Source organism: Tasmannia lanceolata, unplaced genomic scaffold (assembly GCF_043159265.1).
Source record: "Tasmannia lanceolata isolate RefF3 unplaced genomic scaffold, GAP_Taslan_0.1 ptg000008l, whole genome shotgun sequence".
Classification (NCBI taxonomy): domain Eukaryota; kingdom Viridiplantae; phylum Streptophyta; class Magnoliopsida; order Canellales; family Winteraceae; genus Tasmannia; species Tasmannia lanceolata.
In genome coordinates, this window is record NW_027518685.1 from 24,159,088 (window position 1) to 24,174,014 (window position 14,927).

A 14,927-nucleotide genomic window follows, 5' to 3' on the forward strand; every position below is an offset into this window, starting at 1 on the left:
AAAAAAATGTCTTTAAATAATGCCAACTAATTAAAGAGGAAATGCCTGATACTTAGGGATTACTTTGCCAGATTTTAGGTTATAAAAGATTGCCAGCATGGTATTTTATGTCCAATAGGCCCCGACTACATTCAACCGGCTCTTTAGCCGCTTGATCTTAGCATTCCTCTTCTATTTTATCAATACTCGTTGCATAACTATACATAAAAGTAATTCTATAAATTATTTCACATGTTATGTACAAAATTAATTAGCTTTCTTGTTTATGTAATAGTTTCCAAGTGTGTAGTTGTGCTTGAAAATTCTTGCATTTCCTTAAGTTTAATCTAAATATTATGTTATTTGCATATGTTTTTGTGATTTTACAAAATTTAATTAAACTGAAACAAAAATATACCTGCTTCCGTGGTAATTGAAAGTTTGAAACTACCAATCCATAAAAGCAAGCTTCAAAACCTCATGAATGACAAGCTTCTAAAACCATTACATTGCTAATCTTTGAGCAAGGCCACATTAAAGTTAGAGCAAAAGGACTAGATTTTGGAGAAGAAGTTGAAGGATCTATACATGGTTTTGGAGAGATACACCTTTTATTAGTAACCTTATGTAAATTGAGACATGCAACATTGATTTTCCTACGATTCGAAGTTCACTGAATTACACATCATTCTCTCCTTTTTTCCCTTTTCCAAACTAAAATACACAACTATTTTCCATCATACATCTATTTATCTTCACACTAGTGCAGCATCCTTGCTCTTTAGTTTCTGATCGCTTACAGAGCCAATGTAAAGGTCCGAGTGACCGGAATCGGATTCCGAAAGTTCCATCCTCCGATCACCTTCCGACATGTTCTTCACAAATGCGACTAATTGTCGCCAATTCTCCCCTTCAAATAGCTTCTTGTTCATCCTAAGGTACGTAAATGCACTCAATGCATTGCCAAAACCCGACCTATTCGTCTTTACCACCTGCCCAAATGCCGCATTGTCATATCTCTCCAATGCATTTTCTCCAGCGAGATCCGTCCGAGCATTCTTAGTCGCCGTCTTAACTTGCCGGACAAGTGATTCTGGCGAGCAATTTGCGTGCCCTGGTTGTTCCCCATCTCTCATCTCCATACATGTAAAATTTAATACAACACCCCTTCTACCAAACATTTGTGCTATAGGCAAATAACCATCTTTCTGCGTAGTGTTGTAGTATCCGGCCGTTAATTCAGCTGGGTGGGACCTTGTTTTGTAATGCCAGTGGATTCCGGCAACCTTGCCGGAAGGTTTGGCTCCAGTGCCCCGGAATATGCCCTCGGCGGCACTTAGAATTTGGTCACCATGGTCCAATAACTTCTTAGAATACCATTCTAGGAAGAAGTTACCATACTCGGTGTTCCATGTTCCATCTCTCTTGAAAAAGCCCGTGTCCTCGGGGAATTGGTTGTATTGGCCGGAGTTGTGGGGTCCGGTCTCGCCCCAATTTGTCTTTCCGATTGCTATGGCTGATGCTTGTAGAGAAGCTTTCATGTACTGCATCGGATGAGATCTTGTTAATTAAGCAAATTAGACATTTACCAAATTAATCTTATGGACTGGGCTTCAGTCGGCCCAAATCGGAGTTCCCCATGTTTATTGGGCCAGACCGCTTTGATGGGCTCTGAAGGTTCATAAGAATAAACCCGGCCCATAGGCCATAGGCCCATGTCCAAGTCTAATTTGAGCTTAGCTTGAGAATCATATTGAGGTACCAAGCCCATTGAGAAAACAAAGAAGATTTTAGATGAACGGTCCGGATCAATCGAGATCCATTTCATTTGATTTCCAAATCAAAACTCAGACTTCCATTCATTGTAAATTATCATTAACAAAATTAGGACATGTGAGTTGTAGGAATTTTTAGGAAAAGTTTGGAAAAGGAAAACATTTTCATATTACCGTCGGGAGGTCAAGTAGGGAAATGATATATTCCCCTCCAGTGTATTTATGACTACTCTTTTACCCTAGAGAGGGCTGTCCCATGTAATATAAAGGGGACGAATAAATCACATCCCTTTATTTATTAGGGAGCTTCTTTTTATAATGATATCCCTCTAAATAAGTCATAACCAAACCATTTTCTTCTAAATCTTTGAAACGGGAAAAAAATTCCTAAGAAAAAAAATTCTTAAGAAATATTTTTCAATCCAAACAAGTAATAATAATATTTTTGCTTACCTTGTCGTAGGACTGGAATTCCCCAATACCCGGAAACCTCCAAGTACCGTTGCTTTCTGGATAAGATGGATACCTCAACTCTCCACATGGTCCCATTCCAACTTGAATTTCCTGCATTCAATTTCAACTCTGTAAGCTACTAAACTATTTTAGACGGGTCCAAATAAAGGAGCGTCTAAGAGGGCCCACATATGAAATATCCACCCCCATCTCTTTCGTGGGCCACTCCCATCTCTATTGTATTTATGGCCATGGTTTCAAATTTCAGTTTCGGAATGCATTTCGGTCCTCACGTCCTATTCATATTCAAATTCAAATTCAAATCGGCAACCATAGAAAAGATGGTTCCCCTTTTGAAAAAGAGGTCAGAGATATATTTTGTAAAGGGAATGAAAAAAAATTAAAATTAAATTTAATTAAAAATTTCCAATAGAAGTTTCATTCCAACCAAGACAGAACCATACCATATCTTGAAGCGGGAAAAAAGTTCTGGCTCCCACCAAACACTTGAATAAGGTAGAATCAGAATAGGATGCCGATTCCATCGCCAGATTTCGGCAATCCAAACGGACCCTTTTAAGATTCATTCTAAGCCAACTTTGCTTACTCTTCTTTGTTATCCTATTTTTCTTGGATTATAGGTGGGTGTCTTTTTAATTTGTATTTTCTATTTTCCATTTTTTTTGGGTTAGATAAATTTCTTATCAAGTTTCGAAATTCCAGGGCCAGGATGGCTTACCACAATCACTCCTCCAAGATAATCTTTGAAATTTTCACGGAAGCTAGTCATGAAATCAGCATAAACTTGGATGGGTGTTCTTCCTCTCAGCACAGGCAATGAATCACATCCCAATGAGATGTATTCAGGGTTCCTCCTACCTGATCTGTCTGTGTAGACAAGATCAGGGTTATTCATGATCTCCTCATGCACCCAAGGAGGTAAAGGTATGCTGAAAAATTTAAGAATAAAAATACCATTGATAAAGGAAACCAATAAACCAATAAACAAGGAAATAAGGGTTACTTCGTTAGCATAATAACATGACAAAAAATCCAAAAAATAACAAGATATTCTCCCTTCCATACCTGCAAGAGTCTCCAACATTTCCACCACACTGATGAAAAGACATAACAACTTGAAGCTTGAGTCCATGCCTTTGCACCATTTGAACAAGCTCAAGGTACCCTTGCCAATTATAATTCAAGGGCCCATCTTTCTCCACTAATCCCCACCAAGCATCCACCATGACTCCCTCCACTCCGGCGCTCTTCAACGCCATCAAACTAACGTTCAACGCCCGTGCCTTGTTCAAACTCCCTCCCATCGATATCGTATCTAGAGCCAACATGACAAACACAGGAACTCCCATTCCGGCCACCTTGTGATTGCCTGAGAGCCCATGTAGTCTCTCCATTTTTTCGTCCCTCCAATCGGAGAATAATGGTGTTTTATCAAGTGGAATATGTGCGTCCCCGCTCGAATTATTCGCCCGGAGACGGCACGCGGGCTTGAGAGTCACATAAGAGATTGCACCAGAGGATTCTTGGGGTGTTTTGTGAATTTTGGTGTCTTTTGGGATGGTAAAACAAGGAGAACGAAGTGTTAAGGCCATGCTTTCTTTGGTTTTGTAACAAAGAAAGGATAGATATGAGGAGAATGTAGTAGGAAGGGTCCATCATTTATAGAAGAGAAGTAGCATTTGAGCCCATGAAGGAGACAACGTTGGTGGGTTCGGGTTCAAACGGAAAAAGTGAATAAGGACAGACGAGTTGGCTCACCATTTGTTATTTACTTTCATACGCGTTTCTATCTTTTTCCTTCTCTCTTTATCATATGACAAAGAACAATAGAGAGAACAATGAAGCTTAATTTCTTTGAAGTGAAATATGTGAGTTTTATTTAGGGAAATGGTCCCTAGCAAATCCCTGATTTATTTTAGAACTTTTCTATCAACAAATATCCTTTTGGCCACAGACGTGTGGATTACAAAAACATTGTCTCTCTATCTCACGCGCTCCTCATGTCGACCAAGAAGATAATTTAGGCAGCTGGTATGCACTCCACCACATTTTGATAATTGCACTACACTCTTTTGTTTTTCACTTTTATGAGTACGGAAATGATATATTCACTCTTTTTTTCTTCCCCCCGACCGCCCCTTGCACTGTAAAAGAGTGGATAAATGCACTATCAGGGGCTGGCCCAAGAAAGAAAAAGGGGAGAATATAAACTGCAGTTAAAAAATTAATTAAAAAAGTGTAAAAAAGGGAATAGTGCCATTATCAAAATATGGTAGTGCGGATATCATTCCCCCCCTTTTTTATTTTTTAATATCTTCATTGGTGTTTGTTGACTTAAGAAGACCCTACCCTACTCTTCCTCTTGTGACCAACTCTAATTTTCTTGGAAGACATACATCAAGGGGTAGCTAAGATATAGATATTTTGAGGGTGAGAAAGAAGATTAGAATTGATTACAACAGCACAGTTCCCAGTAATACAATGGGATTTGCTAGGCAATTTTGCGGAAAGTCATTTAGTGGCTCACTTTTGCAAGAGACAACAGCCGCACAGGCTCACTTTTTAGCACATTTTGTCTTTCTCATTTAATTAATCTGAGGTGACTCTTGTCTCTTGCAAAAGTGAGCCACAAAATGGCTTCTTGCCAAATTGCCCAGCAAATATATGGACAATAGTCATGACCGACTTGCATGTTCACATGTTAGAAGCTTTGATACCAAGTAAGTCTTCCATTTTTGGTAAGTCCTAACTGGTACAATGTAAGTAGGGCCCTAAACTTAGAAAAAGGGTCCGGAGTGGATTCGTTGATGCCCTACCTGAAAGTGACTCTTAACATTCAACATTTGTCGAGTTACTGTGGAGTAAAGTTATGATTTGATTGATGAACAGTAAGGTTCCCACAAAAATTTCAAGTGCCTATTTGCTTGTGGTTCTCCACAAATGATGTGTTTCCATGTCCACCCTATCAATCCATCACTCTTGCTTCTTTGTACCAATCCTTTCTTCTTTACTTGCATGTAAATACCTCTTTGCCATGGACTGGGTTAGAATTAGATAGATAAATGTGTTATTCTTGTCTATGATTTTTTGGACTACCCATGTTCACATAGCTTCTCATTCTCTTTGGAGCAAGATATCTGAGTCATTTCTTCTATGTGGGAACCACCTTTCTCTTTTTAATGAAAAGTAGATGCTTTTAGCAATTCTCATGGATATTTTAAAAGGGTCATCATCTCATTTTTTCCAAAAAGATAGCCACTCTCCGACATCTCTACAAAAAGATCAGTTCCGAAAATACCCAAAAACTGTTTTTTTGTTGTTCTACAAAAAGATCTACAAATCCAAGGTTCGGATTGGATTATAGGAAAAACATTTTTCAGAATTTTTTTTTCCTCTCCTCTATTCCAGAAAATTCCTGGAAACAATTTTCTGTTGATTGTTGGCCAAGCTTGGAAGAAGAAAAAAATAAAAATAAAATCAGAAACACCCTTTCTAATGTTTGGTTTACGAAGTTGGGAAAGATATATATATGAGGACTCACCAAACTTATGGTGAGCTAGCTTGCCCAATCACATGGGGGCCCACTTTGTTAGGATGATCCAAACCATTCATTTGAAAGTCCCTTACATAGATGGGGGTGTACGAAAAATCAGCTCCATAGGATCATCCTAACCCCTCCATTTGGTACATACCCTATCTATGATAAGGCCTTGCAAATGAATGGTTTGGATCACTCTCCAAAATGTGGGACCCATGTGATTGGGCAAGTTAGCTTACCATAAGTTTGGTGAGCTATATATATATATATATATGAGAAAACGGTTCCTACACATATGTGTAGAGAGTTCTCTACACACTAGCTTAAAATACAGTGGGGGCCCACATTGTTTGGGTGATCCAAGCCATCCATTTTAAAAGCCCTCACATAGATAGGGTGTCTACAAAAAATCAGATCCATAGGATCATCCCAACCCTACGATTTGTGGAGGTAAAATGGATGTGTATAAACCTTCACAAATTAGTCCATTTTTTGCCTCCACAGTTCGAATGGTTAGGATGATCCTATGGATCTGATTTTTTGTGGACACCCTATCTATGTGAAGGCCTTAAAAATGAATGGTTTGGATCGCCCAAATAATGTGGCCCCCAATGTATTTTAAGCTAGTGTGTAGATAACTTATCTACACATATGTGTAGGAACCGTTTTCTCTCTCTCTCTCTCTCTATATATATATATATATATTTTTCTAAGTTCCCATTGAAAGCCCAACGACCAATTAAGATAGAAAGGCGCATTTTGGATCTCGTATTGATAAAACATGGGAAATGATATCACCACAACCATGTTTTGATAACCGCATGAGCTGTCAAGGGCTAATACAGTTCCCAAAAAGTCCTTACAAGCCAATTGTAAAGGAAAGGACAAGCAGCATTTGTGCAATTATTAAAGCATGGTTGTGCTGATATCATTACCCTAAAAAAATATAGATTTGCCATAGCCCATAGCCCATAGCCAAGGAATTACAATAATATATGTTTTTTGTGTGGGTAAGTTCGTATTGAACCTCTGACCTCAACGTTGAGGAGCAAAGAAAATGAAACAATCTCATGCAAAGAAAGTTGTTTTAAATTTTCAACTATCAAACACCAGGAACTAATCATTTATATTTGTACTGCATGTTATCAATACAAATTTCCAATTGAAATAAGGAACTATTTGTAGGGAATAGTCCTGCCCCAAAAATTGGGGGTGGGGATACCCTGAGTCATAAAAACAATAAAAAATCAAGGGTCATTTTTCTTCATAATACAAAAAAACATCAAGGGTCATTCTTGTTCATATACAAACGATAGAAACACGACAACATCCTCAGCCAAGAGTAGAGGAAAATTAGGCAAAAGCACAAGAGAAGCAAAATTCGAGTTGCCTGAACTACAAATATTGCCGCCTCCTCACTCCTCATTCCATCAAAACAACATTTGAAACATTTCTAATGGGCTTCTTTTTCACATTCGGAAATCGAAAAGTTGGGACATTGACAAACATGGATACCCATTCGATGAGGATGTCTGTTTCTTCGTGGGATTCCTTTCACTAGCTTTCTTCAACCCAATAAGGATGCCATTATTTCTCCACAACTGAATGAACTATTAGGACAGAGGAGATACGGAGGCCTGAAAAAAATGAGGCCTTTTTTAAGCTTATCAAGCTTCTAATGACTCTAAAGGTTGTACCTCAGAAACCCTCATTGGGGTCCAATCTGTCTCTTGTTTTGGCTGTCGCAATGCAATGAAATGAAGAGCTTCACTTTGGACCTGATAAACATAACATGCCCAAGGGTACAAGTCTGGTGCAGCCCACACTATTCTCTCCTCAAATACACTCTTCTCCGCTACGGTTTCACTCACACAGTACGCAGTATCAGGTTGTGGCTCAGTAAAACCAGCTACTGCCACACATCCAACTGAGACAAAGCCTTCTGGGGCCCGCGGAAGCCAAATCGATACAGGTGTAACATAGTCATCCAAGCAGTTCCTCCACACCTGTTAAAAAAATTTGCAATACTTAAATCTCTTTCATTTTCCCTTTTGAGTCCCTTTGGTTGCCACCAAAACAGTGTTTTACTAGGAAAAGTAAAATTATGTCATTTTCCCCTTTCCAGTAATGTCTGGTTGCAATGCACTGTTCATTCAATAGCCTTTTGAGTTTCCCCCCATATCGAGAGGAAAGGGAAAGTAAACATGATTTATACTTCTACTTGGTTTTTCCTTGAAAAGTGCTTTTCCTCTACTCTATTACGACTTAACATGCATCCAAATGATCCCTGTTTGTTTTGGACTTTGAGAATCGATTTATTGGACAAAAAATTATATGTAATTTTGAGTCCAATAATCAGTTTCGAACTCAAAATTGATTCTCAAGACCCAAAGCAAACAGGCCTCAAGTGTGATAACTTGCAACAACTTTCCATCTCTCTCTCTCTTTTTTTTTTGAATTTTATAAAAGAGATTCTGTTAGGGACCCTGTTCTCATTGGTAAATGATGTTCTGTCGCCTACCAGGTCATAACCAACCGGAGTTGCAAATAGTCCGTCAATATTGCGGTAGACAGCGGCAACATTTGGAGGATGGATGCCTACACGAGTTACATCCCCAATAGAGATATACCTGCAAGAAACCAACCCACATTCATATTCTCTCAGTCGCCACATTTCTTTATGCATGACAGAAGTCATATTCTTCATATTCTCAAGTCATACTAACGTTACCTGTCATGGCAGAGACTGAAACCAGAAATAAACCTTAGGCAAGGCTCTATATGTAGAGTAATAATAACCTAGACTCAGATAATGATTGGACTGGCCTTATGATTGGTCTTTCAAAAGTAATTACGAGACCATATGTGCAAGTCCCAAGCCAACAAGAGGGCAATATATTAACAATGTTTGTTTGGCAAAAAACTAGAAGCAATACTAATATGCATGATGCTCACACATGTAGTTTAGTGAATATTTAGCCTCATTCCTTTTCATTTTTTCTGTAATCACTTCTCAAGATTGAAAGCTCAATTTGAACTTTAATTTCCGGTAATGAAGTCCCTTGTGTATGAGTTCTTAAACTTGTGAACCCAAAGGAGAATAAGAGAACTTAAAATAAGTCCCAAAGTTCCGAACTGAATATCCATATATCCAGGGTATGATTAAAAATGTCGTGGAAAGAAAGTAAAGATTAAAACGAATTTATATTATAGAAAAATCAAGAAGCAATCAGGAACTAAAGAAAGAAAGCTAATTACCCATCAGGGGAAATTGGTCTCCAAATGCTACATATTTCTCCATCCTGCACAACCTAAAAAACTCAAACCGGGTTGTACGTTAAGAGTTATACATCACACGACTAAAACTCTCAGGAAAAGAAAAGAGAAAGAGAACCGACTTTCTATAATCCATTCATCTACCTGTTTTGGGCACAATGTGCATCGACCTTTAGAGTCTTGTTCACTGCTCCAAATTCTCTGGAAATTGACACTATGTTTGATGAATTTCCGCTCACCAGATACAGAACTGACTGACGGGAACTCTCGTGATCTAATCATTGGCTTAATCTGGCTACGGGAATTCCTCCCATCTGCCTCATCCCAAGCAAAATGCACATACCGCTGGCTTGAAGGAACCTGGTTATTAAAAAATTGAATAGGAAGAGGCTACCTTAGGGTCACATGAGATAACATCCAAGGTTTTAAATTTCGGCTGAAATATCGAAATTTCGGATGGGACCGAAACCGAATCCCAAGAACCCAAAAATTCGGAATTTTCCAAATTTCGGCTGAATTTCGGGAAAATGATTTTTTTTTCCACAAATATACTATTTTTAAAAAATGTAATTCCTTTTTTTTCCACGAATTTCGGCCAAGGCCGAAACCGAAACCGGAATTTAAAACCTTGATCACATCATGCCAAAATGTAAGCCATGAAACCAAATACTGACCTTTAAAGTTAGGGTTTTCATGTCTGACTGGTGCATTTTCCACATCTTACGCACTACCAAACAGATTTTAACAGCTTGGGGTTCTCCCTCTCCCTCTTCCTCAACACTACACTTGATGAGTCGAACAAAGCTTTCTGATTTTTTGAAATTCTTGAGATGGAGAATCAAGTGAGATGGTTTTGGGTAGCCTGCTTTTGCCAGCTCCAGTGTCATGAGTTCTTCCCAAGGTACATCCCACATGATCTTGCAGGGTTTCTTATCCATCTTGTCCGGAGCCAAGCACTACAATAAAAGAAGTAAAAGAAGACAAAATCACATCTATGACAACTGACAATATAATGAAAGCATGGTTTTAAATTTCAGCCAGGACCGAAACTGAAAGTACCTAAAATCGAAATGTTACATTATTTAGCCGAAATTTCCGAAATTTCGCTGAAATTTACAAGAATTCCACTGAAATTTTAAGATTCTACCGAAATTTCCGAAATTTCTACCGAATCTTGTAAAATACCGACATTATTTTACCAAATTTTACATGATTTCGACCGAAATTTCAAACCTTGAATGAAAGACATAGCTAAAGATAAGAAGACCTCTGATTCAGTTACCACACCTGGAGCAGCATGACACGCTTGTTCGTTATCAAAAGAATCCTTCGGTAAGGCAATGTGAAATGGTCTTCGTAATGATCAGACCAGGCATATTTTGAAGGCTCTTTGAATATTTCTGTACAACCAAAATGTCTACTAGCTTCTGCGAGGTGTAGTACCATCTAGAAATGTGAAATGGCAAGCAAATCATAAGAATGCGTTCAGAAAATCTGAACTTTCTTAGAAAGTAACGAACAGAGAGCGGAATAAACCGAATTTTCTATTGCTGGAAAGATTTTGTTGGCTCAGTTCATTAACATGCCACCTCTGATCCATACGTTAACTCTACATATTCCTATTGCTCTTTTTATCAGGTAAAGAAATAATTTGTCTGATGTACATGGCTTAGCCATGTGCCCTTGGGGCCCCATAAAATACTTGGGCATGAGCTACAGAGAATACTGTTGGGAAGAAAATATTGATCGCTAATAGGGAAATAAAATTCTAGTAATAACAGTACATTGACTCTATCGAGAGATTTTTCTAGAATAGGGCTAATATTAACAATTTAACCATATTCTATTAGGTAGGTTTAACTTTTTATACTCACTTGGAAGGATGTTCACCTATATAACTAGTTTTGTGCACATGCGCAGCTCAATTAAAATCATTGTCATTTTTTAGTAGTAGAGATAATATGAGACTCCTCAAGATGTTCTGCTCTAATGGCCAGAGCTTTTGTCAATGGCTTGTTTCATTATTAGATCATGAAGCGTTTATCTGGAAATTTGGTACGGATAATAAGTTGCAAAAGAAGGCTAAATAGCTTCAATTTGAACTTCAATCTGGATCGTGAATATAATAGAAGGTGATAAAATAGATACCTGTCCAAGTGCTTCCTTCTCACAATACTCCATAAGTACACCATTCGCAAGAATAGCACGGGGATTTCTGATTCTTTGGTATGTAGCCTTGTTACTGAAGACCTCTAAGCATCTGGTACAACTTGCACCAATGCCATCCACTGTCAAGGAGACAAAATCCAATGCCCCACTTACTGGTTGAACAATGAATCCCAGGAAAGCTCTTCCAAGACCATGAGCAAGCCCTAGAATTCCATGTTGTCTGGCACTCTCCATGGGCTTTGTCACAACACCAGACACTCCAAATGCGAAACCTTGTGCAAGAGCTTCAGTTCCTCGAAGAATTCCATCACTTACACCAGTGATTCTCCTTGACCCTACCTGCCACCATACTTAAAGGCTATTTATTTTGCAGGAAATAAGCAAAATCCAAAAAAGAAATTAAAATAAAACACAAAATGGTTGACCTGCTTTGACCGTAACTGAAGAAATTGCCCATCTGTTGAGAGCTCGGCAAATCCTTTACTAAGAGAAGCCAATGTCGAGCTTGTCATTCCGAGTACATCTACCGCAAATATCAAATGTAAAGGATTGTGGATAAGATCTCTGCAAATACGATTTACAATGGCAGGAACAACAGAGCTTTTTCGCATGAATCTGTTTTTGTGCATGACTTTTCTTAGATGGACCTGAAATGAAGGTAATATAACAAGTTAATGAGGATCCATAATGATACACCAAAAATATTGTCATGGTAAATTATAAAGAAGGCTATTATATTGAATCCTGGATTTTAGGTTTTAATATATAAGCCTACTTGTCCTTGAGCTATAATTATCAGGACGCTAGTTGCATTAACACCCTGACCTGGATTTTGAAAGCATTTCCAACAGCTGACAATATGGGGCTCCACATGCCAAGGACACCCTGTGGTCGCTGAGTTGGTGCTGTCTCCATTGATAACTTTAACCTTACTTCTGAAACATCTATTAAGCTGAAAAGATATGAACGGAATATTAAATGATTGCATTTTCTGATTTTTTGAAACGTAAATTTGATGATAATTCTGAGGTCATTTAAATAATAGATTTTTCTGGAACCAGTAGTGTTATAAAGCTACAACCACTCAATAAGTACATGTTTACGCTCGGTTAAGTGTATTGAGAATTTTGCACTATGATGTATTTGTGGTAGCAATCAAAATAATTTGATGATGATTCTGAGGTGAATTTATTGTAGTTTGCTTCAACACCTGACTCACAATGGAAGGTCAGAGTCTTGATTGAGATCTTTTGCATTCTCGAGTGGTTCATGCATCCCTAATTAATAATTGTTCATATGTTAAAAATACTAGTGGACTCAGCAGTCACAAAAGCCCATTTCTTATGCTAGCCCACTCTACTCTCTCCATCACATCTGAGCCATGAAGCCTGCCTTCCATTTGCAAAGACCACGTAAGTCCATCCCACTACAAAACCTAATCTTCTAAGATTGATGTGAAACTTGAGCTACAATTCTGTCTTTTTTTTTTGGTCCTTGTAGAGAGGAATGCTGCATGAGTGCAAATAGTAATAGTGACAATAAGAGACCAATATCCAGCCTTGACACATGAACATACTGCGAGGTGTTTAATAGAATGAAATGAGATTGGGGCATGAGAAAACATTATAAACAGAAATTGAACAGTGGTGGTCATCACTCATCAGGACAAAGGGCCAATCAGCATCACTGAAGGTCGAGTGATAAGTCAGACACACATTTGATAAACCAGCCATATCCAAAGGAGGCTTTAACAAATGATGCATTTCATGGTCATAAAATGAACATTAGTAGGCGCATGCATAATATTGTGTAGATGTCTTGTATTCTGGCATTAAATAGGACCTTGACGGACTAACGTACACGATGCACATGCGGGTTGAGCTGCGCGGTTAACTTGCTGGAGGGGAGCCCCTGCCGGGGTTTCGGGGGCAGTGCTCCCGGAAGGAAAATTTAATTTTGTGTTTTCTGCAAAAGAGTATTTCGGTAATTTTGTTGATGTAGTGGCATTGATATATATAAGCAACACATTAGGGTGCAAGGTTTTCCCGGCAAAGAAAGAGAGTTTGTAACCCTAGACTGAAATAGTGAAAATCTTCCACTCTGGACATAGTGTCTGCCGTACTCACATAAATCTTGTCTTCTTGCATTGTGTGATTGTTTTTCTCACATTTATGTTTGTTGCAAATAGTGGTTGATCTTTATTTGATAAGGTATTTCTCGGTTTTCTACGCATAATGTGTCATACGTAGTTGACAACAGAGGTAACATCAACAAATGTCATGGTGAGCAACTGAGGTTTCAACCACTAGTCACCGACATGTAGAGATGTCAAAGATGGGTTTACCCTCATGTGGCAAAGGCTTAGAGCCCGATGCCACCAGATGAGAACAGAGCTTGGTACGAACCATATTTGCTTTAGAGAGATCTAGAGTATTTGATTTGGCCAAGAACAAACCTTCCACCACCAAAGGAGAGGTTGTTATTAATCAACCACCACCAAACGTTATTAAGTTGAACTAAGACTGATCATCTTTGGGGAATTCAGGGCTGGTGAAGTTAGGCAGTGTGTTTAGAGAGGACAAAGGAGAGGTTGGTAAGAGTTTTTTCGGATCTGATTGAGATTAAGGAGACAAATGAAGCTTAGATTCGTGCTTTAGTGCCAGGTCTGCTGCTGTTCTATGAAGAGTTCGAAGGGAATTTACCACCACCCAACGTTATTAACTTGAAGTCTGATAGATCATCTTTGGGAATCCAGAGTCGGAGAGGCTTGGTAGTGTGATTAGTGACGACAAAGGAGCGGTCGTTAAGGCTTTCTTGGATTTGAATGTAATTAAGGATATGCATGAAGCTAATGTTTGACCTCTACCCACAAGCCCGCTGTTATTATATGAAGACTTTAAAGGGAATTTATGGGTTGAAGGTCTGGTCAATATTTATCTCATGGGCTATGCATCACAGTCCAGGGCCTTGGCATTTGACCCACATTGTGGAAAACATTTTAGATTTTTTTTGGAAATGGAGGAAAATATTTTAGATATATGTAGGGAAAATGTTATTAATTCTTTTTCACGCTCTTAGAGAGGCTAATACTGTTGTTGCTATTTTAGCTAAATAGTGTCCAAAGAGAGACTTTGTGGTGGGGTGATCAAAAGTTCTGTGTTTTTCCCATGATCAAGCATTTAAGCTTACCTTCAAATTGATTGCTGACATGCATGTCGATATGTGTCGATGCTGACATGCGTGTCCACATGTGTCGCCTCTCCTTTCGACACTTGTAAATAGAAGTGCCAAACTTAATGTGGCTGTGTCGACAAATTTTTGCACCATGTCAAGCTTGAAATAATGTTCAACTCAACTCAACTAAGCCTTTGTCCCAAACTAGTTGGGGTCAGCTAATGAATCCCTTAGAAAATTTTCACGAAGAAGGTGAAAGAATCTACCCGGCTCAAATTGACTAAGGCCGCGTTTGGATACCCAGGAGATTTAGATTTGGATTACTCACATTTGCAGTTAAGTTTGCAACTGGATCAGATCCTTAGATTTCCAAATCAGCTACAACAGTTAAAAAAAATCCAATTTACAAATCTGTTCTGCAGGACATTATTTGGAAATCAATATTTGTGGCAGTTACCTTCACCCTCGTTGCTCCTCGACCTTGCTGCAACTGCAGCGAGACGTCCCTCCCTCCCTTTCTCGCTCTCTCGTACAACATGAGC

General features: G+C 38.6%; 2 protein-coding genes across 2 annotated transcripts in view; both read right to left on the reverse strand.

Moving 5' to 3' along the window:
* Positions 1-485: 485 nt before the first annotated feature.
* Positions 486-3,965, reverse strand: LOC143883462 (beta-amylase 3, chloroplastic-like). The gene is made up of 4 exons (XM_077386814.1): positions 3,294-3,965; positions 2,947-3,157; positions 2,208-2,318; positions 486-1,523 (listed from the first exon to the last, which is right to left on the reverse strand). The coding sequence occupies exons 1-4, from the start codon at positions 3,818-3,820 to the stop codon at positions 735-737; spliced, it is 1,638 nt and encodes a 545-aa protein (XP_077242929.1). The 5' UTR covers positions 3,821-3,965; the 3' UTR covers positions 486-734.
* A 2,901-nt stretch (positions 3,966-6,866) lies between these two features.
* LOC143884917 (pleckstrin homology (PH) domain-containing protein) overlaps positions 6,867-14,927 on the reverse strand; it is a 113,423-nt gene continuing 105,362 nt past the window's right edge. The window contains exons 56-64 of the mRNA XM_077388775.1: positions 12,037-12,163; positions 11,637-11,858; positions 11,191-11,550; positions 10,330-10,488; positions 9,717-9,998; positions 9,187-9,402; positions 9,025-9,077; positions 8,288-8,396; positions 6,867-7,772 (exon numbers count right to left, since the gene is read on the reverse strand). Of these exons, the coding sequence (XP_077244890.1) occupies positions 7,434-7,772; positions 8,288-8,396; positions 9,025-9,077; positions 9,187-9,402; positions 9,717-9,998; positions 10,330-10,488; positions 11,191-11,550; positions 11,637-11,858; positions 12,037-12,163 (1,867 nt within the window). The 3' untranslated portion in view covers positions 6,867-7,433. The remainder of the gene's footprint in view (positions 7,773-8,287; positions 8,397-9,024; positions 9,078-9,186; positions 9,403-9,716; positions 9,999-10,329; positions 10,489-11,190; positions 11,551-11,636; positions 11,859-12,036; positions 12,164-14,927) is intronic.

Bases quoted from the DNA above. Each gene is read 5' to 3' on its own strand.
- LOC143883462 (XM_077386814.1), bottom strand. From the start codon at position 3,820: ATGGCCTTAACACTTCGTTCTCCTTGTTTTACCATCCCAAAAGACACC. The intron at 2,319-2,946 runs GTAAGCCATCCT...AATTGAATGCAG, and splicing joins ATCTTGGAGGAGTGATTGTG to GAAATTCAAGTTGGAATGGG. The intron at 1,524-2,207 runs GTAAGCAAAAAT...CATCCGATGCAG, and splicing joins AATTCCAGTCCTACGACAAG to TACATGAAAGCTTCTCTACA.